Here is a 26,253-nt window from a genome sequence, read left to right on the forward strand (position 1 = left end):
GGTTGCTTGTTTTATCTGCAAACAAGACAGCTCCTATCAAATATAGGAGGTACGCCTTGGCGTACCTCGAAATGGTGCCTTAATCAGCACCTTCGGGGAGATGCGAGAAGGTTTGAACCAACCATGTGCAACGTAAACCGCTCCCCCTAATGACTTCCGCCGGAGGGCGCTCTCCCAATATGCGGTGCACCATGTCACGCCAGCTTGATAGCTGGCGTTTGGCTGTAGACACGGCATGTCCCTCGATATGAAGCCGTGTCACTAAGGCTACATCAAGAAGTGTGATGATAGCCTCACCTAAAGGGAGATGAAATGTGCGCGTCTTCTGACGCCATCTCTCGACCAGTGCTGTGATAATGGCACGATCAACTCTGCCGAATGCAATGAGGTGAAAGTCATACAACCTCGTGAGCTCCAGGTACGGGATGATCCTATCATCGATCACCCATGGAACGGAATCTGGATGCCTAGTGCCTAACATGTCTGTATCGGACACCTCTGAATATTGACATATGAATAAGTTACTTGTATGTTATCATTAGTAAAATGAAAATCACAACGATCATACACCTAACCTGGGCATCCCAAAGAGGAGTACTCCTCTGCTTATGTTGCATAGTCAACACACTAGGGTCTTGGAACCTGGAGCTGATCCATCTCCTCTACTGCTGTGTTCGCAGTAGCTTTAGTTAATATTACCATTATGAAATTATATATCATACGTTTGTGTTGTCAGTTTAACATTATTATACGTGTTATAGAGTATCATACAAGTATAATATATATAATATATTACCTGGAGTTACAGGTTCTAGTGTTGTGACCTTCATTCCCACAACGACGACAATTAATTCGTTTCTTTCTACTCTCATCCATTTTGTTGGCAATTCTCCTAGACTTAGGCCTCTCTTTACCACGAATTTGATCGGGATCATGTCTAAGTTCAAAGCCAGTGTATTGCGGCCATGACCTCTTATCGATCATTGGCATAAAGTAATGTTCGTATGTACTTGCATAACTCTGAGATGTATAGCACGGGTCCACAAACCTCTCATATGAAAGGTGTCGTTTGATGCAAACAACAAGTATATGTGAACAAGGTAGGTGGTATATCTCAAGTTTGTTACATATACACTTCATTTGATTCTAGTCCACATGTTAAATCTTACCCCCCAGGACGATCCCCTATTTCCCCTCCAAGTCTTAATTTCAAATACACCTCTTCCATAATCAAAGGCGTTTATGTCATCGTAATTTGCCTTCTCAATGTTTCTATTGATAATCCTGGTGGCATGCGCTGTGTACATGTGTCCTTCAAGTAACCATGCACTAGCACGTTCACGTCTTTGAACAAAATAATCGTTAACCCGATAGAAAGTGAATTCAACAAGTGTTGTCAAAGGTAAGAAACGTACACCTTTCATCACATAGTTGAAAACTTCAACTAAGTTCGTGTTAGTAATGCCATACTTAAGACCTCCATCATGACACGACGACCACTTAAACATCTCACTCACGTCATCAATCCAGAAAATTGCCTCTCGTTTTGCAGTCCCGATTGCCTTTAAGCCATTCATTACGTTAACTTGTTGTCTTTGCTTAGCAGTTCTACCAAAAAAACTTCTTCAGCTGAACATTACCCGTAGCACGATTAAAGTTGCTAAGCAAATGATGTAAACAAAACCTATGATAGGCATTAGGTGGTTGCCACTCCGGCTCTTCTATAGTTGCTAAAATACTCGCGTGTCTATCAGAAATAACGCATAAACCCATCCTCTGTGTGACATGCTTACGAATACAAGCCATGAACCATGACCATGCACCTATACACTCCTTCTCTACCAAGGCAAATGCTAATGGAATGATTCCCTTATCATCATCTTAGGCAATGGCAGTCAATAAGGTATGACGATACTTACCATAAAAGTGTGTGCCGTCAATGGCGATAAGAGGTTTACAATGATTGAAGCCTTCAATGTAAGGTTTAAAGGCCCAAAACACACGTTGGAAGGTCCTAATATTAAGTCGCATACATACACCCGTGTCATTGTCTTCCTAAAAAACCACTAAAGTACTAAGCCCGGGTTGGAATGTTGCAAAGCTTCTAAAAAGCGTGGAAGGAGTGAGTAAGAACCCTCCCAAGTTCTATATATGGATAACAAGGCTTGTTGCTTAGTACACCACATTAACAATCCAAAACAATAAAACACAGCAATTCAAATTATAGGTTTAAAAGCAATTCATGAGATTTGTAGAGCTTCGAGTCGCGATCGCGTGGGCACTTGAATCGGTTCAAAATGAGTTTATATGAGAGAGTTATGTTCAAAATAGTGAAATACTAGCATGCTGTCTTAAAAATCCATAAAGAACCTTCTGTTTTGGCTATTTTGGGTTCGTTTTTATTGTTTCTGGGTTTTAGTGTCTTAATAAGAATAGTAGAGCTCTGAGTAATGGTCGTGTAGCCACTTAAATCGTCTCATTTGGTTTCCGTATGAGTGAGTTATGCCTGTTTTAGTAAGAGGTGTCCTAAAACCATTACGGTATTCCTAATTAGATGAGTTTTGTTGATTGAGACTAGCTGTTGGATATGTATATTTAGCTGCTGAATTATTGTTAGGAACTAAGAGTTGTGACAAGTTATGATAATGGTGAATAATTGAATAGATTGATGCTCTTAGATATAATACCAAATACTTGTGAAACAATTTGTGGGAATGGATTTGTAGTGTCTTGATGGTGTATAGGTAGTGGTGAGGATTTGGATTTGAATGTTGTTAATGATAATTATAGGTCAAAGTGGTGATAAGAACTTAATTGTGGAATTATTAATTAGTATGAATTTACGAAGATTAGGATATCGATAGGATATTGAATGTGGAAAGTTCATGGAAACTTGATGTTCTTAAATGTTAGTTGATTCATGTGAATTTGCTAGTGGTGGATAGTTCTTTGTTGTAGCTATTTATTTTATAGTTGGGTAACTGTAAGTGTTGGATATAACCCTTGATTTTATATGATTGGTTATTCTCGAAAGTATCAGGGTTCGTGTGAAAGTTATTAGTTGAATGGATAAATTAGTTGCGTTTTTCTTTTAGGATAGCTGGTTAATCTTGTTTAGTTTCTTACTTTGAGTTAAATGAACTAGAAGTGTTTGAATTGGAAATACAAAGGGAATTGTGGAGACGCATGATCGTTACAAGGTTATAAGCTAGTCTTAAACAAGGTTATATTTTTTTATATATGTTGGGGTTAGAATTAGAACTTGCGCAATCTTTGAAATTAGAATTATTAGAATAGAAGATGGAACTAAGATGCGATCATAGGAGGAGATACAATGAGTTATATGAACCTAGTTTGTAGTATCGAACGCTTCGTTGTGATGTTATGTTTGTTATGCTCCAGGAGACGACGTCATCGAGGAACCTTTCTAGTTGATAGCTGCGAATCGATCACGGCTCTTTGAAGCGTCTTGTTGGTGAGTAGTAGCAGTCCCTTAAAGGGTCTGGCCAGACTACTTTCTTGAAAATAAACTTTTTACTAAAGTTCTTTTGAATTGGAAATTATTGAGACAAATGTTGTTGTGAATGTTTATGCTGATATTATGATATGGTCAATGGATCGGGCTTGCGAGCTGGTCATTGACGGAGTTGAGGAACATGGTTCCCTACTCCTTGTTTTTAAAGCGAATTGTTATTGAGATATTGACTAGCTTCACCCGAGAGAGACATATCCTTAGAGCTATGGATGTTCCTCTCAACTAGACTCCCTGTGCGCACATAGATCTAAGGAGCTGATGTTGCTTTTAAACCTATAATTTGAATTGCTGTGTTTTATTGTTTTGGATTGTCATTTCTCATTCAGTTTAATCTGATTCCCTGTTGTTTCCATCTTTTAGTTTGATCACAAATCGGAATCGGTCGGGAACGATGGGTTAACGGTGTTGAATAGCGTTCCAAGGATGTATATTGAGCTGAGCACGTAGGAATTTGTAGTTTTGTATTAGGTTTTTGGATAAATGTATACTTGTTTTGGCTGTGCTGGTTATATCGGACTTGTAGAAAATTGTATGATTATCTTGTGTATTAGTTAGATGTTGGTTTTGGGATTTAGCTGAGTTAGTCATGTTGAAGAGCTTGTGACCCCTTTGCCCAAGTTTTGGAAGTGTGATTTCAGTTTCTTGGGAAACGAACCCAGTGATGACCCTGTTTACCCAGTCAACGGTAAGTCGGGTTGTTACAACCACGCTCGTTTATAATTCACATCTACACCAAAATGATTTTTAACCATCTGCCGTACGACAGATACCTTAATGGATGAGTCTTTAGCAATACAATTTCTAATGACATTGTTAATGACAGAAGATGTCAAGTGAATGTGTCCAGCCGAAATAGTGTCACTACCCAAAACACAAGACCCATGCTTACCCTTATACGTAACAATACGCCATGAAGATAAATATGAATCGAGTGTAGCCCTAAGTTTCCACGAACAGCCTCGCTTACACTTCAAGGTAAGGACGGTTTGGTTTGAGGTCTCCGTTCTATACTCTACATTTCTACGAATATGATACACTCTGATAGCTTCCAACAACGCTTCCTTACTATCAAACATCATATCCTTCTCCAACTCCCCTTCTTCGGTGTAAGTGGTATCATAAGCCCAAGTCCTCCAGGAGTTGTCCTCCTCATACTCGTCTAGAGGTGGACATAAGGCATAAGGTGTAGGAGGAATAATTGTAGGAATGTTGCATAGGGTCATATCATTTGCTAGCGCATCCTCATCGACATCCACATCATCCTCAGAAGGATCGTGAATGAGCTCATTACTCTCATTTCCATCATCCAAAGATTCCATCTCATCACTTTCTCCTAAGTTAACCATTGAATCAATTGGAATTTGATTTGTAGGGGGTTGAGAAAAAGTAAAAGATGCGGAAGGAACGAAAGGATTTACAGTTTCTTGAGTTGATATAGGCATAGGGGTAGGAGTAGAATTAGAAGCAACTACATTCTCTAAGGGTACTTCTTCTACATATAACTCCAAAGAGGGAATTTGGGTGGACTTTAAATGCTCCCACATAGCATCTATAGCCTTATCATCCTCAACAGGAAAGACTAGCAATTCTCCACTCATGTCATATTTAAAGCTTATATTTACGGTATTTCTAGTGGGGTCTAATCCAATCTTAGAACATATGAAATGTTTAAACTGATTCAAATCCATGTTCGAGTTGCATGCAAACAACCTATGTCTTCCCCCAATCATAATGAACTTTGCCACTACTTTCTCGAATACAACCATTCCAAAAACATACTATAGTGACGTGAAATAATGTCATTTCTACATGAATACAAACAAAATCAACATCATCATTAACTTCATGCCCATACAAGTACATTATATTCATTTGATTATAATCTTTTTGGTCTACAAATTAATAAAGTCCATAATTTAACTAAGTTTATACATATATAATGCACATAAAATTCAAATAATAAATCAATTAATAAGTTCATAAATGATATTTCTAATACTAACATCAACATTTCTAATAATATATACTGTACATCAAATTCAACTAATTTAATATGCTCATCAACAACAATACTTCAAAAAACAACATAAAGCTATGAAAATAATTAAACATTACCTTAAATAGTCATGGATGATTAAGAAGAGTGTTGATTTAAGAACTAGTAACCTATATTTGAGAAAATAACCAAACTTCATCAAAATCCCTAAAAAAGATATATATACTAAAAAAAACGCGTAAAAGTTTACCTTTGTGCAAGCTAGAGTATCCCAAACTAATTTTAAAGTGGCAAATTGAAAGAGAAATGCAAGAATTGATGGATTGAATCTAGTCTAATAGTGGTTTTAGAAGGAGAATGTCGAGTAGTATAAGGTAGGGTTTTGAGAATTAGGGAAAATGAGAACGAAGGAAGTTGTCCTGCGTATTTGTGGAGCATGTTGTTTGCAGTTACTAACTGCGAACAGGTCAAAAAAAGTCAAAGTTGTTCGCAGTTACTAACTGCGAACAACTATTGTGTTTTTTTTGACCTATTCGCAGTTATTAACTGCGAACAGCCCTAAACCACAGGTTTGAGAATTTCATGCTTACTTTTGGAAATAAGTTGAAACTTATCTTATTTCGTTCATTATGTTGTTAATTTGTCTTAATCATTTCAAATTTTCCTTTTCAGCCCTAATTTCAATGCAGTTTTGGGCTTTTGGGCTAAACTATAAATTTCTAATTACTTCGATTTTTGGTTTTTTGGAATTTTTTAAACCTAATTATTTCGGTTTTTGAATTGTCAAACTTAATTCAAACCAAATTTTAAAAATCATCAACTCAAATTTGTTGTTCTGTTTGGTCTGGTTTGATTTACAATTGTAATCAGGATAAGTTTCACCTCTAGCAACAACACAAATTCTTACTTGAGATCGTCTTTATAAAAGACGCGTCTCATATGGGCCGACCATTATTACTAAAGTTGGTATTATAATCCATTAGAATTGGTATTATAATCTATTAAAGTTGGTATTTGGAGTTGTTATAACCCATTAAAGTTGGTATTTAGAGTTGGTGTTATAACCCATAAAAATTGATATTTGGAGTTGGTGTTGGAGTTGGTGATATAACCTATTAGAGTTGGTATTATAACTTATCAGAGTTGGCATTATAACCTATTAAAGTTGGTTATAATACAAACTCTAAGAGGTTATAATAGGTTAAAATGTCAACTTCAAATACCAACTTTAATATGTTTTAATACCAACTCTAATAGGTTATAATACCAACTTCAATAAGTTATAACACCAACTCTAAATAGTTTATAATTACCAACTCTGTATACCAACTTTAATAGGTTATAACACCAACTCCAAATACCAACTTTAATATATTATAATACCAACTTCAATAGTTATAACAACAACTCCAATAGGTTATAACACCAACTCTAAATACTAACTTTAATTATTTGGCATGGGCCTAAAGAACCGTCTCTTATAAAGAGCTATCATGTGACAAAACTGCAAATCCACAACCACAATTATATACTTGGATAATATTTCTTTAAGACAATTAGGAAGCAACTTATAACATGAAAGCATATTCAATTAGTATTAAATGATTCTTTCAATGCCAAAAACAAGATCCCAACATAGAAACATTCAAGCTCAAATTATAGTGTGTAGCAAAGGTGCAGTTTCTCCTTCTACTGGTACTATAAAATTCATTAAAATTAAAGCACAAATAGCGAAATAAATTAATACGAAACTCTAAATTTTTGAAAATTAGAAAATATCTTCAAAAATTAATAGACATCTATCAAATATTTAAAAAACAAATACTTCTAAAATAAACAGAGGTAGTAGCAAACTAGCAATCATAACATATAAACAAATACTTCTTTTTTTTCTTCTCGTTTACTTTTTCACAAGTTTTAAAGTAAATTTTGATCTTTAATATCTCTAAATACGCATCATAAAAAATTATAAAAAATATATAGTAAAAAAGTATACATTAAGATGAATCTAATGAGATCTCACATGAATATATTTTATCATCTATATGTCTTAAAAAACTTAATCAAATTTTTCTCTCCAAAATAGAATATTCTAAACGGAAAGAATATTAGAAAACAGAGGGAGTACTAAAAAGAATGTAAAATGCCAAGTGTCTCCATTCTATGACACTTGTCATGTGGATTTTTTTATTGGATTTTAATGTTTGATATTGACTTACTTAGCAAATAAAGTTGATTAATATGTCATTTTTTACCTCTCAAAATTAATTAAATTAAGTAACTTTTCACATTTAAAATAAGCATAATAATTAATAATCACAACTAACATCACTTAAATTTAAAAAAAAAAAATAATATACAAGTTATTTTAATGTGAAGTAATGTTGGCTTATTGGTAATGAAATGATCTTTTAATCCAAAGGTCATGGATTCAAATCCTTCTACCTCTTTTTTTTTTATTTTTTTTTTTTTATTGATTTACTCCAAATTCCCCTATTTTCTAATTTCCCTTTCCTATTTTCATGAATCTTTTTTTTTTTTTGTCTTTTACTGATTTACCCCCAATTTCCTTGTTTTCTAATTTCCCTTTCCCATTTTCACGACATTCCCTTCCCTCCCCCCACTCGACATTGACTTCCCGCAGCGGCGCAACCCTCACCAGCGTCCGGCAATAATCGAAGCCCTCTTTGGCGCCGCAACGGGCCCTTCTCTTTTGCTTCTTGGGTAAATAAATAAATCATCTATTTCTATATGCTTATCTTTAATCTCTATGTCTATGAGTTTATCTATTTGTTTAAAAATTAGGAATTTTACTTGTATTTCTATCTAGATAAATTGGGCTTTTAGTTTTCTTATAAGTTCTTAGGTAGATTAGGGCTTTAAAAAAGATTAGGGTATTTGTTTACCTTTTACCTATTTAGCGATTAACAATTGTGGTTAATTGGTTTGATAGTTTAAATGTTGTATAATTGTGATTAATTAGTTATTTAGTGTTCAATAGTGCATTCGTGGGCGGAATTCATCCGACTCTTTTCTTCCAAACATACTGCTCCTGAATTACATCAAGTTAATCTAAGATTGCTATATTATGCAAATAATTCCAACGTTTTTCGATTCCTGTCTCTAAGCTAATCTTTTGATGAAGATTTGATTAATTCTGCTAATTAAAAATACTTTTAATCTTAGGATTTGAGAGTTCCTAGATGAGCACAATGGTTGAGAACTTTCCTTTCATCCTTGTCATGGATTCATTTTCACCGCCTACAGAAAAGATTAAATATCTTCACAACTTACCATTAAGTAGAAAAAAAAGCTTTTAATTGCAAACGTTAGACCTTTTCTTTTGAGGGTATTTGAATTTCTGGGAACATATTGAAAAGTAGAATATGTAGTAATTATCGACATCATTTGTTTAGTTTTGTGATTCCGCCCTTGCTGCCATTAAAGATATTGTTTCGTAATATGTTGATAATAAAAATGAGAAAATGGGATAATAATAATAATGAGAAAGAGAATAAGCAATTCAGTAAAGGAAAGAACACAACCACTAAGAAGACAAATGGAGTTGAAGACAAAATATAATAGTATCAGAAATTTGAAAAGCCATGGATAGAGTGTGTTTGATGAATGACTTTTTGGTTTGTTTTTCGGGCTTTTTGGGTTGGATCCAACAAGATCCAGACCAAGACCCTAAATGTGAAGACAAATCGATCTATTCCTAGTCCTAAATTTTAAACAAAAATGTCATCTATGTATATCTCCTATTGAGATGATTTATCCCACATCAATAAATTAAAGATGGTGTGCATGCTTTATAAGTTATTGCAGCTCTTTTTTCCATCGCCATATGGATTTGTGATGATATCTCTTTAGCTTAAAGAGTTTGTGTACCTCGTGTTTTCATGATTATACGTGACATTCACAATAAGTCTAGTATAATTTAACATGGTATTTACTCCCACAGTTCAATCAGAAAAACATTTCAAATGGTAGGTCCGAAAAGAATATCCTAATTGATTAATCCCACATGCAAACTTAACGGGAGTTCACATGTGAGGAGGGTGTTGGGGTGATATCTCCTTAGCTTATCAAGTGTGTACCTCATGTTTCCTCTTTTAAATGTTCATATCACAATAAGTTTAACTGAACTTAATAGTACATAACCAAACAATTAGTTGTGGCAATGTTGATGTGCTTTCAGGTAGTATTTTACAAGAGAATAAACCCAGTTTTCATTATGAACTCAAGAAAAATATTGAGAAAAGTGCTAAGAGCAAGATTAGCTAATGACATTACCATAAATAGGGTTTGATGACTAAATTATTTCCTCCTTGCAAGATCCTTATGTGAAGATATATATGATCATCATTTGTATCAAAACCATTTAACTTTTAGTTTTAACCTTTTTTATATCTTTCTTTTTTTTTCGCTGTGAAATATTAAGATTACTTAGTGTCTACATTAGGATCAAAGGGCTCCTACAGGACTACAGGGTGCAAGAGCTTTTCATTTACAAGCAGTATAGCTGGACTAAGGACAAAGTTACTCAAAGGCATCACACAGCTGCACTGAAGCTACTATCCTTTTTGTTCAGTCTTATAGTTATTCAGCCCGGCTTGTATGAGACCATCTCACCATGAGACGGGCCCATATAATTAGCCCATTTTTTTAATTGATTACTTAAAGATCATAAGCAATCGTTTTAAGGTTATAAGTAATCACTTTAAGACTATAAAAGTTATTATTGTAAAATTATAAGTGATCACTTTAAAACAAAAAATGTATATTGAGCCTGCCCAATAGAGATGGTCTCATCGTGAGACTGTCTCATTTAAGAATTAGTGATAGTTATTAGGATTGTAACTAATTATAATAAGTTACTTTAGGAGAACTGTATAGGTTGTTATAACCATTCCTTCTTGTAAACCCTGTTAGTTAAGTTCTTTCTATTCCTGTTTTGTATATATATATGAGACACATAGCTCATATATTGTAAGTGTTGATAACACAACTTTACAATCAATAAAATCAGATTGGTTTACATTTTGTTTCATGGTATTAGAGCCAGATTCTTAGAAGGCTCAAGAACATCTCTAAGTTCTGATTTCTTTCTTTATGTCTGTTGTTCTTGAATCTGCTCTTCTATTCCGTTCTGCTCATTACAATGGTGAGATCCATTCATTTAAAGAACCCTGATCCCACATCCAATCAGTCGAGTATTTATTTTTCGCTCCCCACTGATTAATGCCAAAAGATCATCAAAAAATCTTCAATGGGGCATTAAAAGATTGGAAAAGCGCCATGGTTATAACATTGTCAGGGAAGAAGAAACTAGGATTTGTAGATGGCGCAATAAAAAGATCCACCTCTAATGCTAAGGCTTGAATGGAGTCAATAATGTTGTTATAGGATGGCTTTTTTTTGTGATAGATGAGAAGATAGCGAATACTTTGCAATTGTTAAAGACTACAAAAGACAATTGGGACGAACTTGAAGAGAGGTAAGAGCAAACCTCATGTGCCCAACTATTCTACATTCAAGAAAAATTAGCAAAGCAGTATAATCTTAAGATGAAATATCCAACACTCACATGCATTTGTAGAGAATGTTCTTGTGAACTGAACAAGAAAATGACCAAAATACAGCAAGGAAGAAGCTTATGGAATTTCTGATGAAATGAATCCTAAATACCAACACATCAAAAGCAACATTTCGATGATGAAAGAATTACCACCTGCAGCTGAAACCTACATAATTCTGATCCAAGAACAAGCCCATCAGAAGCTTAGCAAAACAAGCATGCCTATTGCTTACAGAATTAAGAAAGAAAGTGAAGACACATTCCTTTTTTGATAAAATTGGTTTATATTAGTTTGTGTGATGAAAGACAAATGATTAAGTCTATTTGTTGAAATAATATTTGTGCTAGTAAGTATTAATGTTATTACAATCATCGTAGCTTTTATTTTATGTAGCACGATTAGTTAAAGTTGAGTCACCTATTAGCTAGATGGATGAGCATGATATAAGAAGATTCTCATATCTTCTAAATCGCTACATTGAGCCAATTTGGGTAAGTTCTTTATTATGGGATTACTTGGAAAATAAGAGATAGGAATTCTCTTATTCATATTGTCATCTTTAAATATATGGCAAGATCTTTTAAATTGGTTATATCTTTACACACTAGCCATATTGTATAAAATATCATTGTAATATAATCTTTGTCTAATCTTTTACATATTGTTAAGTGCTAAAAGTTATATTATTTTTATCCCTCTTTATTTAAGTATTTACTACATTTATTAAATAATATATATAACAATTAAAATTTAGTTATTTTTATGAAATCATTATTAATAAAATTGGAAATTTATTTTGACTTATTTTTTTTTATAATTTTAGTATTTAAAATTAAAAAATAAATATTATACTGAGTTTTTATTTTAGTTTAAAATATCTGTCTTTTTATTTATAAAGGCTCCTATTTTAAAAATTTATGACAAATTAAACAAAGTCTTATAATTATTTGTTCCGCCTATGCCAAAAGCATATTAAAAATTGATGAAAACTAAACAGGGCCTCAGCATTATCTGATCTCGTATGAATATGTAGCAAATCTCCTGTGAGACGGCTGCATACGTGCGAGCATTCGTAGATCCAACTCATAATTTTGAAGTTGCCATTTTAAAGCTTGAATTGGATATATTTTGAACTTTAAAATAGGCATTTTAAGGCATGGATTTGACAAACGTTAAAACCATTGGAATAAACATTCTAGGTCTCAAAAAGGATATTTTGCAGTTTGAGTAGGTGATTAAATATAAAATTAAGGGTTGGAGTAAGGATTTTAAGAGTTAGAATTGACAATTTAAGGGCTAGAATGAGAGTTTTAAGGGGGCTAACGTCAATAGTTAAAAAATTAAATTAAGTCAACGGAGAGGAGAATTAAAGCTTGGAGTAGGAGTTTTTAATGTTCGATTTGACTTTTTAAATCTTTAAAGGACTGTTTTAAAATTTATACTCGACAAGTATAAAGTTTTTTTTGATCGCACGCGTGAGGCGGCCGGATACAAGTTTTCGTATATGAATATGATAATCTAGTCACACCTCTTATTAATAGGTGAACTGACTTATCAATATCATCAAACCCATAAAATAATAGAAGAGTAGAGAAGGCCAAGCGATACCCGCTATACCCCAAGGGAAAATTTCCTTCTTCTGAATCGTCAATGGCGGCGCCGGCGACATCTTCTTCGACAAGCAACACAACTGCTACTCCGGAAACTTCCGGTGAAATTTCTATTCTTCAATCTTCACCGTTTTTGGTACTTCTTCCAAAAACAATAACGAAAAGAAAAATGAATTCAATTTTTTGATTTCTTGAAATACTTGTCTTTAATTTGATTTCTTAAATGTGATATTGATGATGATTAATTTATCTTTTCAAAAATAATTATCAAAAGAAAAAAAAATAGTTGCATTTCTTTGATTTCTAGAAAATCTGATTTTTGATTTCTTGATTACGATTTTGTAGGTGTTTTCTTGGATTCTTTCCTCATTTATTTTTGATTTCGACGGTTTTGATTTTGAAATTAGTTTTTGTATTCGTGAAAAACTATGGATTTTTGAAATTTTTTTTACTAATTTTTCACTGATTTTCGCAGTAAGCTACCGAAGATTTGGTAAAATTAGAAATATGACGGAATCAAAGAGGGAAATATTATTCTTGATATTTCAGCTTCTTGAAAATCAAAAATATGAAGGAACTCTTCATAGGTAATTTTTTGTCTTAAGACATTAATTTTGATTGATTTTTTTTAATTTATTTTTTTGCTTTTTTTCGTTAAGACATGATTAACTGTACTCGTAAATTATTCTTGTTTTGTTTGATTTTCTTTTATGCAAGTTTGGGGTGAAAGTTATACACCATTTCTGGCTTGACATATATACCCGAAGGCGAAGCTAGCGTTTTGAATTAGGGGCCAAATTGTTGATGTACTAGTAAATAATTTTATTATTTACTATATAAAAAAAGCTAAATTATGAAAATTTTAAAATCATATAGACTAAAAAGTTATAATTAACAATGAGTTAAAACTTCCTTATAATTATCCATTTTGAAAAAAACCAAGTGTTTTATTGACCTCATATAATTGCTTAGTAAGTCTGAAAAAAGTTAAGATTAAGATAACAAAAATATAAACACATACACTAAAAAATGAATGTGAAATTATGATAGATAAAAAATAACATTACAATATAAATTTATTAGTCTATGAAAGAAATAATAGGTTAAATTAAGGTTTGATCTCTTAACCTTATATTACAATTGTTTTATCCCAATGATGGAGTTATAATAATTTTTGTTATATTTTTTGTATTTTTTAAACTATATATCATATTAGTAAGGGGGCTGAAGCTAAATTTACAAAAGATCACAATTTCGGCAAAGGGGGTTGGGCCTCCCCTGGCCCCCAATGTGGCTTAGCCCATGTATATACCGTAATATAATAAGTATTGTTAAATGGATTAAAAAAGAAAATATAGCAAAAATTGTATTAAAATGGAAGTAGAAAAGTAGAAGTCTGTATTATTATCTATATAAAATTTAAATAATCAATATATCTTTCATTTCACAATACTCGTTACATTTTAATATTAACACTATTTATCTTTAATCTTGTTTTTGTAATTTCCACTCATGCAAAAGAAATAGAAGTAATATAGTCATATTAGATCTTGTTTTATATTATTCATAAAGCTTAGTTTTTTAATATGTAATTTTCATATATTTTTTTTTGGTCATTTTAGAGCAAATGCTCTTCAATGAAGATTCTAATTACAAAGAATGATAAAGATTGCACAAATATAAAGAAATAATCAAACACACCAAGAATTGGAAGGTTGAAAAATCCTAATATCAAATTGATATTAGACTATAAAACCCACCCAATGAATAAAGACAATTGTATTGATTAGTTCTTGATTACACACGCGAATGAATTCTAATTAAGGAGATGAACAACTATAGAGATTACAAGGGTAATTGAAAAAACCCCCAATTCATTCAAAAACCCTAATTTGTGGATCTATCTCTATCTAGATCAATCTCACTTGTGTTTCTCTATCTTGATTACCATGTAATATCTACTACATATGATGAATATAAGGAGTATTTATAAGGCTAGAGATAACAAGTCCTTCACTTGCCCATTTAAACCAAGCACAACATACTCCACTAAACCAAGACCATATTCAGATTATGAGCCACACCATAACAGGTCAAAATATACATTAAATTATGTGAAAAAATTTGTAGTATAATAGAGAAAGTATTAAATAATTTGTTTAGCCAATTAATGAGCTAGCCTTTAGAGAGTCGCTTTAGTGACATTATGATATCCGAATTTGTGAGATAATTCGACACTAAATATAGCTTTTTTAGCCTCGCTAATATCATAGTTCCACTTCGCATTCACCCTCCTCACTACCGCTACCAGTGTCATGCCCTCATCGTCCCCTATTACAACACCAAGCACTCTATAGCAATTATCGAGGACCTGAGCATCAGAATTCACTTTTACCTAGTCATTTGTAGGATCTTAGTGAAGCTTTGTGTCATTTGGAGAGGATCGAGGTCAACGTTCATGAAGAGTTTTTACTTCCAAATGAACCAAGCAGCCCAAGAAGCTACACATATATTTGCAACCTTCTCATTTATCATTTTATTGGATAGTCATAGTTGTAACTCCGCAAAGGTGAGACGAGGGGCGCTAGTATAGCAATTATGCAGTTGATTATTCTCTCGTATGATCTGTTTATGCTTGCAATCAAGAATGAACCATTTTAGATCTTTGAACTTCATGCCATCTTGATGTTTTGGTAAGCACAATTTTATCCAAACTCAGAAAATAAACTTTCTGATTGTCATTATTTGAGCCCCACCAAAATCGTGCAATCATTGAACGAATCTCATCAGTTACACCATCTAAGATCCTAAAGAAACTCATGATATACATTAGAATAGCTTGTACAACTGTTTAAATTAGTAGCTTCTCTTTACTTCCTTCAATCTTCTTCAAAATTCTCTCCTTGATGCATGAGAAAATAGCTTTTTTGAATCTTCCAATCATGGTAGGTAATTCTGGAAATTTTCATGTCAATGCACCATTTGTACCCCAAGATTATCAAGAATATCTTTCCTTACACCCTTGCTAAACGAAAATTTTGTTTTGTTAAAGTTTTACTCTTTGGCCTAAATTCATAAGAACTGATTATCTGAGCAATATTAGAGCATTTCTGTATTGAAAACAAAATACTACCGTTAGTAAAGATTGGTGACACAGGTTGATTGGCACTTGTACACATCTGAAGACCATATATTGTTTTCCTAGCAACAATTTTGGTAATAAGAGATGAGAAAGCCTTACTATATAACAAAGAATTAAGTAGATACGAGGTTTCCTTGCCTTAGAGCCCCTTGATGGTTTAACGTCTACACAAATAGCCCCATTCACCTTGAAAAAAAATTATTACTAAAGATTAGGGGTGTTCAAAACTATCTGATCCAAAAAATCTGGTATTTGGTCTTAAAAACCAAATAATTTTTCCGGTATTTGGAAATCGGATTATTCAGACTGAATATCCGGTTTAAAAAATGAATACCGAGAACAAATCTGAATCTGTGTATTTATAAAACCGATATTCGGTTTTCTAATTTTTTTATTGTTTTGTTTTTTTTTTATTTTATATTATAGTTTTTTTTCTATAAAAAAATTCTTTGTTTATATTGTTGCTTGTACTAATATTTGAATCCTTAACTACAATTAAGTTGCATAACTAATTTATTGTTAATTAATTAGACTTTTGAATATCCAATCATATTCCCAAAATAATTTTTTTCTAATTTTAAAAATAGCAAGTTTTCTTAGAAAAGGCAAAAAAATAAATAAAAAATAAACCAGATGTCTAGTATCTGATTCGAAAAACCAGATATTCGCAATCCGGATCGGAATCAGATCATGATATTCACTATCCAAAAAATCGAATATTCGGTTTTTTGTATTTGGATTGATCTGGTGTGCGGTTTTGAACACCCTTACTTGAGATACAACACATGATATTTCCTTTATCAAATTCAACAGTATTATGATCATAAACCTTATTACTTGATTACTGAGGAATTTTTTTCCTTTATCAAATTCAACAGTATTAACATCCTCGCCTTTTTGAGAATTTTTCCGTTTCAAGTATCATTTTCTATGTTCTCCCCTAATATTTCTAAATAAGAATCTTTTTTTTTTTAAATTTTTTTTAATTATAATCCACCTAAAATCCCTATCCCAATCCACATTCCAGTTCCCTCCAATCAAAAACACCCTCAACTTTTTATGTGACATGGAATGATAAGGAAATTTGTGATGTCATAATCCCTTGTATTAGGTGAAGTTTTACCCTTTGTCACTTGGACTCGGGTATGAGTATCATACATGACTTAAGAATTTTGGGATACAGGGACATCGTCCTACTATTGGATAGGGTACTGGATACGGATAAAATTAACAAAAATAAATATAATATAATAAATATAAAGTAGTTCTTTTAAATGTGAAGTCTCGAGAATTAGTAAAGTTCAAAATGTAAATACAATAGTCTTTTAACAAAGTTAAAACATTAGCTCAATTGGTTGTAATAGATACAATAATAGCAAAAGCCATATCACATGGTTCTTTTAGCTTTTAGACTACCCAATGTGGGTGTGAGAGAGATCTAGGCAACTGGTTCGAAACGACCCTTACAAAAATTGATTATGGTTAAGCTTTGATGATTGCCGATTAAGAACCCAAACTATCATTCTTGATGCACTTGAATTAGAGTTCTACTTCACATTTAGGGTTTAGGAGGAATTGCAAACCGTAATGGAGGTATTATTTCAAGATCATCTCTAATTTTCAGATGGGGCAAATTTGTACGGAACTCTTGTTTTTCTGTTGTATCGGACATGTCTTCGGCACCGATATTCATACAGAATATTGGTATGCTAGATAAAGTGGCGAGTCCAATAGACATAGGTTTTGAGTTTTTATTGCCCTTTTTTAGATAATCAAATAAATTTGTGCAAATCTTGTATGAGAAAATGTCACGAGAAAAGTATATAAGGAGTCAACATTCAAAAGTATGAGTGACTTAACATCAAAAATGTCAATTTTGACATTTAAAATGACATATCAAACATTAAACAATAAAAAGTGAGTATTTAAAGCTTGAAAACAGATGTTTTAGTTAATTTTAACTACCCAACATAAGGTTGTCTGATAATGAGACCATCTTAAATGAAAATTTGTGAATAAATTGATATGATGTTTCGAAATTATGATTTCATTTAAAAATCTAATATCAACTCAAATTTGTTGTTTGACAAATAAAAAATTTGAATTCGAATTTTAGCTAATTCCAACCTTGTATTTTAAAAGTAGTTAAAGTTAATAATTTGAGAATGACTAGTAGAATCTTATCATTCCTAAATTCTTCATTTATGAGTATATAGTTGAACTTTATAATTTGAAGTTGAATTAATTGCTCTCAAACACAACCTTAGATATTTAGCTACATTAGTTTTGTTTGGTACTCTCTCAGTCTCCTTGATTGTGCAACACCAAACAACTACACGAGTATTAAGAACATAGATGAAACAATTAAAATTGTGTGCATAAACCAAAAAATGAGAGAAAATGAGAGAAGAGTTGATAAAAATTAACCAAAATGGTGGGGATATTACCCACAACAGCAATATTGCAAAGTTTAAGGGGCGAATCAAAATAGTATTGTTGGCAAACTCATAGGGAGAGAGGGAGTAATAGCCAATAGGGTTATGTTTTGTTGTTGAAAATATAGAAAAGTCCTAATCTCATCTATTTTGCTACCATGCAACATAAAGTTGATGATAATAGCTATTTTTTGGTTTAGGTTGGAGCAAGAATCTGGACTCTATTTTAATATGAAGTACTTTGAGGATTTGGTGTCCAATGGGAACTTGGATGAGGCAGAGAACTACTTATCAGGTTTTATAAATTTTGATGATAATCGACATTCTTGTACGACCATTTTTGAAATCAGGAAGCTTAAGTACTTGGAGGCCTTGGATAGGCAAGTTTTAAGGGCCTTTTTTTGTAACATGTACCAGATTCACTCTTATGTCTCTTTGAATTTTCTGCATTACAAAAATCGAAGTGAAAGCTTTTTCTGTGTAATGTAGAAAATTTAAAGGGACCGAGGAAACATATCAAATGAATCGAGATCTTATATTGTTGGGCTTGTTGTGTCTTGACAATTGCAGGCAAGATATTGCCAAGGCTCATAAAATTCTTTTGAAGGATTTAAAGGTTTTCGGATCTATTAATGAAGAAGTCTTCAAGCAGCTAACACTTCTATTTTCCTTTAAAAATTTTAGGTATGAGAAAATAGTTGGAGTAGTATATTATTGAAGATTTGTTATGTGTTGTTGCGACCCGACTCTGAGAGATTGTTGTTGAATAATGCAGAGAAAATGAGTTACTATCGAATTATGGAGATACTAAGTCAATGAGAAGGCGATTTATTGACATATCGAAGGAGCTAATAAAGGAAAATCCAAAGTTGCATGCTAAGCTAAAATTTCCAGCCATAAAGGATCATAGGTTATTGAAATTGATAATTCAGAGGTTGGTACTTACGAAAACTTTTTTGGTTCTTACACCCTTTGTCCCCAAAAGATTGCTATAAACCACCTTTTACACGCATATTAAGAAAATAGTGGGAACAAGTAAATTTTAAGGATAAGTTAAAAGTAAGTGAAAGTGAGAGAAGACGTGTTATTTAATATTTAGGTGATGAGACCATTACTCAAATAGAAATGTAGCAAAGTTAAAAGAGACATACGGAGTATGTGGTTGCAATTGTTGCTGACTTATTGTATTATGAAATTTTAGTTTGAATTGGCAACACACTCGATGTAACCCTCGCAAGCGCGAACCTCTCTTTAATACACTTTTTGAGGATCATAATTGTGGACAATCCAGGCCCATGCCTATGAACAATTCAATGATGAATACTGCTCCAGGCCCAAAAGCTCGTCATGGCGCTTTAGCTGACAATCTAGGTAGTTTAAGAATTTTTATGTTACCTCGTCTTGTTGTGTTTTTGGTGCATTTTTTTTTAATGGTGGTTGAAGCTTTTAGATATTTCACATCCTCAATTATTTGTGATTTCGAGGGTTTTGATTTTGAAATTAGTTTTTGTATTGGTGAAGTACTAGGGATTTGTTGAATTTTTTTTAACTAATTTTTCACTGATTTTTGCAGTAAGCTACCTGAGATTTGGAGGTAAAACTAGAACAATGAGGGGATTAACGATGGAAATATTATTCTTGTTATTTCAGCTACTTCAAAATGAAAAATATGAAGGAACTCTTCATAGGTAATTTTTTGTCTTAAGACATTAATTTCGATTGATTTTTTATTTATTTATTTTTTGCTTTTTTTCGTTTAAGACATGATTAACTGTACTCGTAAATTATTCTTGTTTTGTTTGATTTTCTTTTATGCAAGTTTGGGGTGAAAGTTATACACCATTTCTGGCTTGACATAAGACAATATATATGGTATTTTGTGACATATATACCGTAACACAATAAGTATTGTTGAATGGATTAAAAAGGAAAATATAGCATATAACGATGGAAGTAGAAATGTAGAAGTCAATATTATTATCTATATAAAAATTTTCATCATCATCATTATCTATATAAAATTTTAATTATTAATATTTTTTATTCCACAATACTCGCTACATTTTAATAGTAACATTAATTATCTTCAATCTTGTTTTGTTAATTTCGACTCTAGTCATATTTAGATTTTTTTTTATTATTTATAAAGTCTAGTTTTTTAATATGTAATTTTCATAATTTTTTGTTTAGTCAAAATAAAAATATCTTAGTATCAAAATATATATTTAATTACATGAAAAAATTTTTGTTGGATAACAGAGAAAGTATTAAATAATTTGTTTAGCCAATTACAAAGATAACATTTAGAGAATTGCCTTAGTGACATTATGATATCCAAACTTTCGAGCTAATTTGACACTAAATATAGTTGTTGCAGCCTCACTAATATCTTAGTTCCACTTCGCATTCACCCGTCTTAGAACCGATACCAGAATCTTGCCTTCATCGTCCTGTATTACAACACCAAGCCCTCTATAGCAACTATCGGGACCCTGAGCATCAAAATTCACTTTTACCCTGCAATTGGAGGATCTTAATGAAGCTTTGTTTCATTTGGAGTGGATCGAGGTCATTGTTCATGAAGAGTTTTCGCTTCCAAATGAACCAAGTAGCCCAAAAAACTACACATATATTTGCAACCTTCTCATTTATCATTTTATTGCATATTCATAGTTGTAACTCCGCACCTACGATGGGCACTAGTATAGCAATTATGCAGTGGATGATTCTCCCATATGATCTTGTTATGCTTGCAATCAAGCTCGCCACGGAATATTTTAGCTTTGGAGCGCTCTTCAAGTTCCATACGTAGCGCCCAATAATGTTATCCATAGTTGAAATAGATACACCCTTTATACCTAACCAATAGCATGATTTGACAGAAAAAATACCCTTCTTCACCAAAACCTCTTATCATGACATACATTAATGATAAGCGGAATCCATTTGATTCAGGACATATCACACGATCTTCCATAGGAATCCAATTGTAAAGATTAAATTTACTCTTATACTCCTCCAAGTGTAATTGGGGTTATGACCCTTAGAAGTATCCAAGACATTTGTGTCAGTTTTTTAAAATATGTGATATAAAGTGGCATCCACCATTATGAATTCACCACATCTCTTTAGCCAAAAGAAGCATATTAAAGCAAATTCTAGTGTCCTGTCTGGTATGACGACTTAAGAATTTTGGGATATGAGAACATCGTCATACTATTTGATAGTGTACTGGATACAAATAAAATTAATAAAAATTAATACAATATAATAAAAGTATTTTTTTAAAGGAAACTAAAATAGTTAATATTGCCTCATAATGTGAAGTCTTAAGAATCAGTAAAGTTCAAAATGTAAATACAACAGTCTTTCACAAATATTTACTGGACAGTGAATAAAGAGAACTGGTGTCCACTTGGTTGAGTTGTCAAAAAGTCGTAGAAGTAGCTTAATTGGTGGGAATATATAAAATAATTGCAAAAGCCACATCACATGCTCCTTTTACCTTGTACACTACCCACTCTGGGTGTAGGATAAATATAGGCAACTGGTTTGAGAAATAAACAAAGAGGAAAATGCAACTCAAAGTTGATGTCGATGTGGAGAACAAAAGCAATAATCACGATGTTCTAGACGACCCTTAACCAATAATTGATTATGGTTGGCTTTGATCATTGCCGATTAAGAACCCAAACTATCATTCTCGATGCACTTGAATTAAAGTTCTACTTCTTCACATTTACCGCCCGTTTTTTGGGTGGTATTAAACGGTGGTAATGGGAATGAAAACTAGTGTAATTTTGGTTGAAAAATCTTTTGCTACCTTGATGGCCATGCTTGTCCAACTTTAATTATCTCATTTTCTTCATAAATTTTATTCCTATGCATTACCAATGGAAGAGGTGGTATTAAGTAATAGTGGAAATTTGTTCATAAAAAAACTTTTTATGATCAAAATTTCGTTACTATGAGAATGACATGGAATTTTTGATGAAATTTTACACTATAAATTATTCCCACTAACACTATTTAGGACCACTAATCAAACGGGCTGTTACGGTTTTGAAGGAATTGCAAACCCTAATGGAGGTATTATTTCAATATGATCTCTAATTTTTAGATGGGGCAAATTTGTATTGTACTCATGTTTATCTGTTGTATTGGACATGTATCCGACGCCGATATCTGTGCCGAACACTAGTATGTCGGATAGAGTGGTGAGTCGATTGACATAGGTTTTAACTTTTTATTGCCTTTAATAGATAATCAAATAAATTTGTGCAAATACTGTATGAGAAAATCTCACGGTGAGAAAAGTCTATGTAAGGAGTCAAAATTCAAAATTATGAGTGATCTAATATCAAATGTGTCAATTTTAATATTAAAATGAAGTATCATTAAGCAATTAAAATCGAGTATTTTAAGTATGAAAGTAGATGTTTTATTTAATTTAGTTAGACATTTAGCCCAACTACCATCTTAAATGAGAATTTGCAAATAAAAACTGATTTAGTTGGGCTATTTGTGAATAAATGACAATTTTGGAATTATGATTTCATTTAAAAATTGAATATCAACTCAAATTTGTTGTTTGAAAAATAAAAAATTTTAATTTGACTTTTAGCTAATTCCAACCTTGTATTTTAAATGTAGTTAAAGTTAATAATTTGTGAATGACTATTAAAACCATGTCATTCCTAAATTCTTTATTTATGAGTATATAGTTGAACTTTATAATTTGAAATGAATTACTTGCTCTCAAACACGACCTTATATATTTAGCTACATTAGTTTTGTTTGGTACTCTCTCAGTCTCCTTGATTATATTAAGAAGATGGTGGGGATATTACCCACAACAGCAATATTGCAAAGTTTAAGGGGCGAATCAAAATAAAATTGTCGGCAATTTCATAGGTAGAGAGGGAATAATAGCCAACAGGGTTATGTTTTGTTGTTGAGTATATAGAAATTCCTAATCACATCTATTTTGCTACCACGCAATATAAAGTTGATGATAATAGCTATTTTTTGGTATAGATTGGAGCAAGAATCTGGACTCTATTTTAATACGAAGTACTTTGAGGATTTGGTGTCCAATGGGAACTTGGATGAGGCAGAGAACTACATATCAGGTTTTATAAATTTTGATGATAATCGACATTCTTGTAAGACCATTTTTGAAATCAGGAAGCTTAAGTACTTGGAGGCCTTGGATAGGCAAGTTTTAAGGGCATTTTTTTGTAATATGTATGGGGGTTACACTTATGTCTCTTCGAATTTTCTACATTACATTGATCGAAGTGAGAGCTTTTTTTGTGTAACGTAGAAAATTTAAAGGGACCGAGGAAACATATTAAATGAACTGAGATCTTATATTGTTGGGCTTGTTGTATCTCGACAATTGCAGGCAAGATATTGTCAAGGCTCGAGAAATTTTTTTGAATGATTTAAAGGTTTTTGAATCTTTTGATGAAGAACTCCTCGAGCAGATTACACATCAATTTTTCTTGAAAAATTTTAGGTATGAGAAAATTGTTGTAGTATATTTTAAAGATTTGTTATCTGTTGTTGCAACCTGGCTCTGAGAGATTGTTGTTGAGTAATGCAGAGAAAATGAGTCACTATTGGATGTTGGAGATATTAAGTCACTAAGACAACGAGTTCTCTTTGATGTAAAGAAGCTGATAGAGGAAAATCCAGATTTGCATGATAAGCTAAAATTTCCAGCCATAAAGGCTGATAGGTTATGGGAATTGTTAGGACAGAGGTTGGTACTAAAGAACACTTTTTTGGTTCTTACACCCTTTGTCCCCAAAAGATTGTTATAGACCACCTTTACATGCATATTAAGAAAATGGTGGGAACAAGTAAATTTAAGGATAAAGTAAAGCAAGAAAAAATGGGAGAAGATGTGTTAATAAATATTTATGTGATGAGACAATTAAAATAGATATGTAGCAAAGTTAAAATGGATATAGCAAATTGAAAAGGGTTGGAATCTATTGAGGACATATGGAGTATTTGCTTGTAATTGTTGCTGACATATTTTTTTATGGAATTTCAGTTTGAATTGGCAACACACTCGATGCAACCCTCCCAAGCCTGAACCTCTCTTTAATACACTTTTTGAGGATCATAATTGTGACAATTCTGGCCCATGCCTATGAACAATTGAATGATGAATACTGCTCCAGGCCTAGAAACTCGCCCTGCTGTTTCAGCTAACAGTCCAGGTAGTTTAAGACTTTTTTATGTTACCTCGTTTTGTTGTGTTTTTGGTGCATCTTTTTTTTAATGGTGGTTGAAGATGTTAAATATTTTATATACTTTGACATGCACCTTTACACGAGAGTAGAAATGTAGATGCAACACAAGTTTTTCTCATATATACCTGATGCTGATTATTTCACTTTAAATAAGGAAGGTTGTGATTCGGACCCATGACTTTTTGACTCTTATCGTGTGGCTTCTGATATCATGTTAAAGAATCAATTCAACCAAAAAGATATAACATATATTTTATATCTCTAACACACCCCTCATCTTTGCTTCGAAATATTCTACATTGAAATGAGGGGTAAATAATATTTAAACTCGTGTCCTTTTGTTATGTTGGCTTTTGAAATCATGTTAAGGAAACAACTCAACCAAAAGCTTAAACTGAAGGGGTTGAGGGCTCATAATATGTTACATACTCTAACATGAGAGAAAATGTCGGTATATATGCATATAACAACTTGAATACATTTTTTGTTTTACTTGATTGCAGAGAAATGCCAAAACACATGATGTTGAGATCGTCAACCAAGTTTAGAATGGTTCAAGAGGGTTTGAGCAATGGTCGTACCAACATTGCAAGTGCCAATCATATATTCTAGGTTTTGTGTTCCATAATACTTGCTACTGATAGTGACATTAGATTCAGTAGCAAGTATTATGAAACAGAGAAAGTATAATTGATTCTTAATAGTCATACCAGCTTGTTGTAGTTTAATTCTTAATAAACATAATTGATTCTTGATGGTCATACCAACTACAGGTTATATTTGATAGATACATAATTTTTCTCAATAGGTTTTTTACTGATACATAATTGTTGGTATACATAATTCTTGATGGTCATACCAACTACGTGTACATAAATATTCCTAGTTGGTATACAAATAGTTTTGATTGTTGTTTACTTATTTAGCATTTATTATTATTTTTATTATTATTATTATTATTATTATGAAAAATGATAAAAAAAACTATCTAATTTATAGCACCTTTTGCAAAAATACTTAATTTAATTTTTTTTTTCAAATAACCACCTTATATGATATTTTTGTTTTTCAAAAGACTGCCACTTGATGAAAATCGTTAGTTGACTGTTAAGTGTGGCGTTGACTTTGCATGTGGCTTTATTAAATGTACTCTTTCCTTTATTGTTTTTCTTTATTTCCCTCCAATTTTTTTGATTTTACCCTTATTCTTTGCATACATTAGTGCCCTCTTAATTCTTCTTTTCTTTCTTTAATTGTACTTTCATTAATCACTTCAATTACATCATACCTTTATCCTCTTCAATCGGAAATCCCAAAGTTGATAAGTATTGTTGATAAATTTTCAAGTGAGTTCTTGATTTTAGCGATAAATATTAGAGTTCCTAATTTTGAATTTGAGATAATTTTTTAGAGAACGAAGATAGAGCATAATCTGTTATTTGTCATCCTTTTTTCTTCTTTCTCACTTTCTAATTTAGTTGAATTTGAGGAAACTTTTCGGGAAATGTGTGGAAAAACTACACTACTTTGATTATTTTCATTCTGGGTTTTTGTGTTATTAAAGTTTGCAACTTTAGTTGATGGAATTGGAGGGATTTTGAGTGTAATTAGATCAGTTTTAGTATCATTAATCTTAAAGCTTTCATTTATGAGAAGTAATTTGTATGCTTGAATTGTGTGGAAGAAC

The 26,253-nt window shown here is 32.2% G+C and overlaps 1 protein-coding gene across 2 annotated transcripts; it reads left to right on the plus strand.

Annotated features, from left to right (window-relative positions):
* Nucleotides 1-12,675: 12,675 nt before the first annotated feature.
* LOC130824504 (protein TPR3-like) lies at nt 12,676-25,483 on the plus strand. Of its 2 annotated transcripts, XM_057689542.1 has the most exons (12): nt 12,676-12,824; nt 13,199-13,310; nt 18,501-18,680; nt 18,871-18,984; nt 19,076-19,234; nt 19,502-19,671; nt 19,874-19,988; nt 23,338-23,517; nt 23,708-23,821; nt 23,909-24,067; nt 24,365-24,533; nt 25,070-25,483. In XM_057689542.1, the coding sequence occupies exons 1-11, from the start codon at nt 12,764-12,766 to the stop codon at nt 24,465-24,467; spliced, it is 1,467 nt and encodes a 488-aa protein (XP_057545525.1). In that variant the 5' UTR covers nt 12,676-12,763; the 3' UTR covers nt 24,468-24,533; nt 25,070-25,483. The 2 variants fall into 2 exon arrangements, with proteins under 2 accessions (XP_057545525.1, XP_057545526.1); XM_057689543.1 differs by lacking the exon at nt 23,909-24,067 and having other exon boundaries at nt 12,682-12,824.
* The last annotated feature ends 770 nt before the right edge of the window (nt 25,484-26,253 follow it).

This window comes from Amaranthus tricolor, chromosome 9, assembly GCF_026212465.1.
Source record: "Amaranthus tricolor cultivar Red isolate AtriRed21 chromosome 9, ASM2621246v1, whole genome shotgun sequence".
In the NCBI taxonomy this organism is placed as follows: domain Eukaryota; kingdom Viridiplantae; phylum Streptophyta; class Magnoliopsida; order Caryophyllales; family Amaranthaceae; genus Amaranthus; species Amaranthus tricolor.

Excerpts from the sequence above, each read along its gene's own strand:
- LOC130824504 (XM_057689542.1), top strand. The coding sequence starts at position 12,764 with ATGGCGGCGCCGGCGACATCTTCTTCGACAAGCAACACAACTGCTACT. Across the intron at positions 19,989-23,337 it reads TATGAAGGAACTCTTCATAG|ATTGGAGCAAGAATCTGGAC; the intron begins GTAATTTTTTGT and ends TTTTTGGTATAG. Across the intron at positions 23,518-23,707 it reads TACTTGGAGGCCTTGGATAG|GCAAGATATTGTCAAGGCTC; the intron begins GCAAGTTTTAAG and ends CGACAATTGCAG.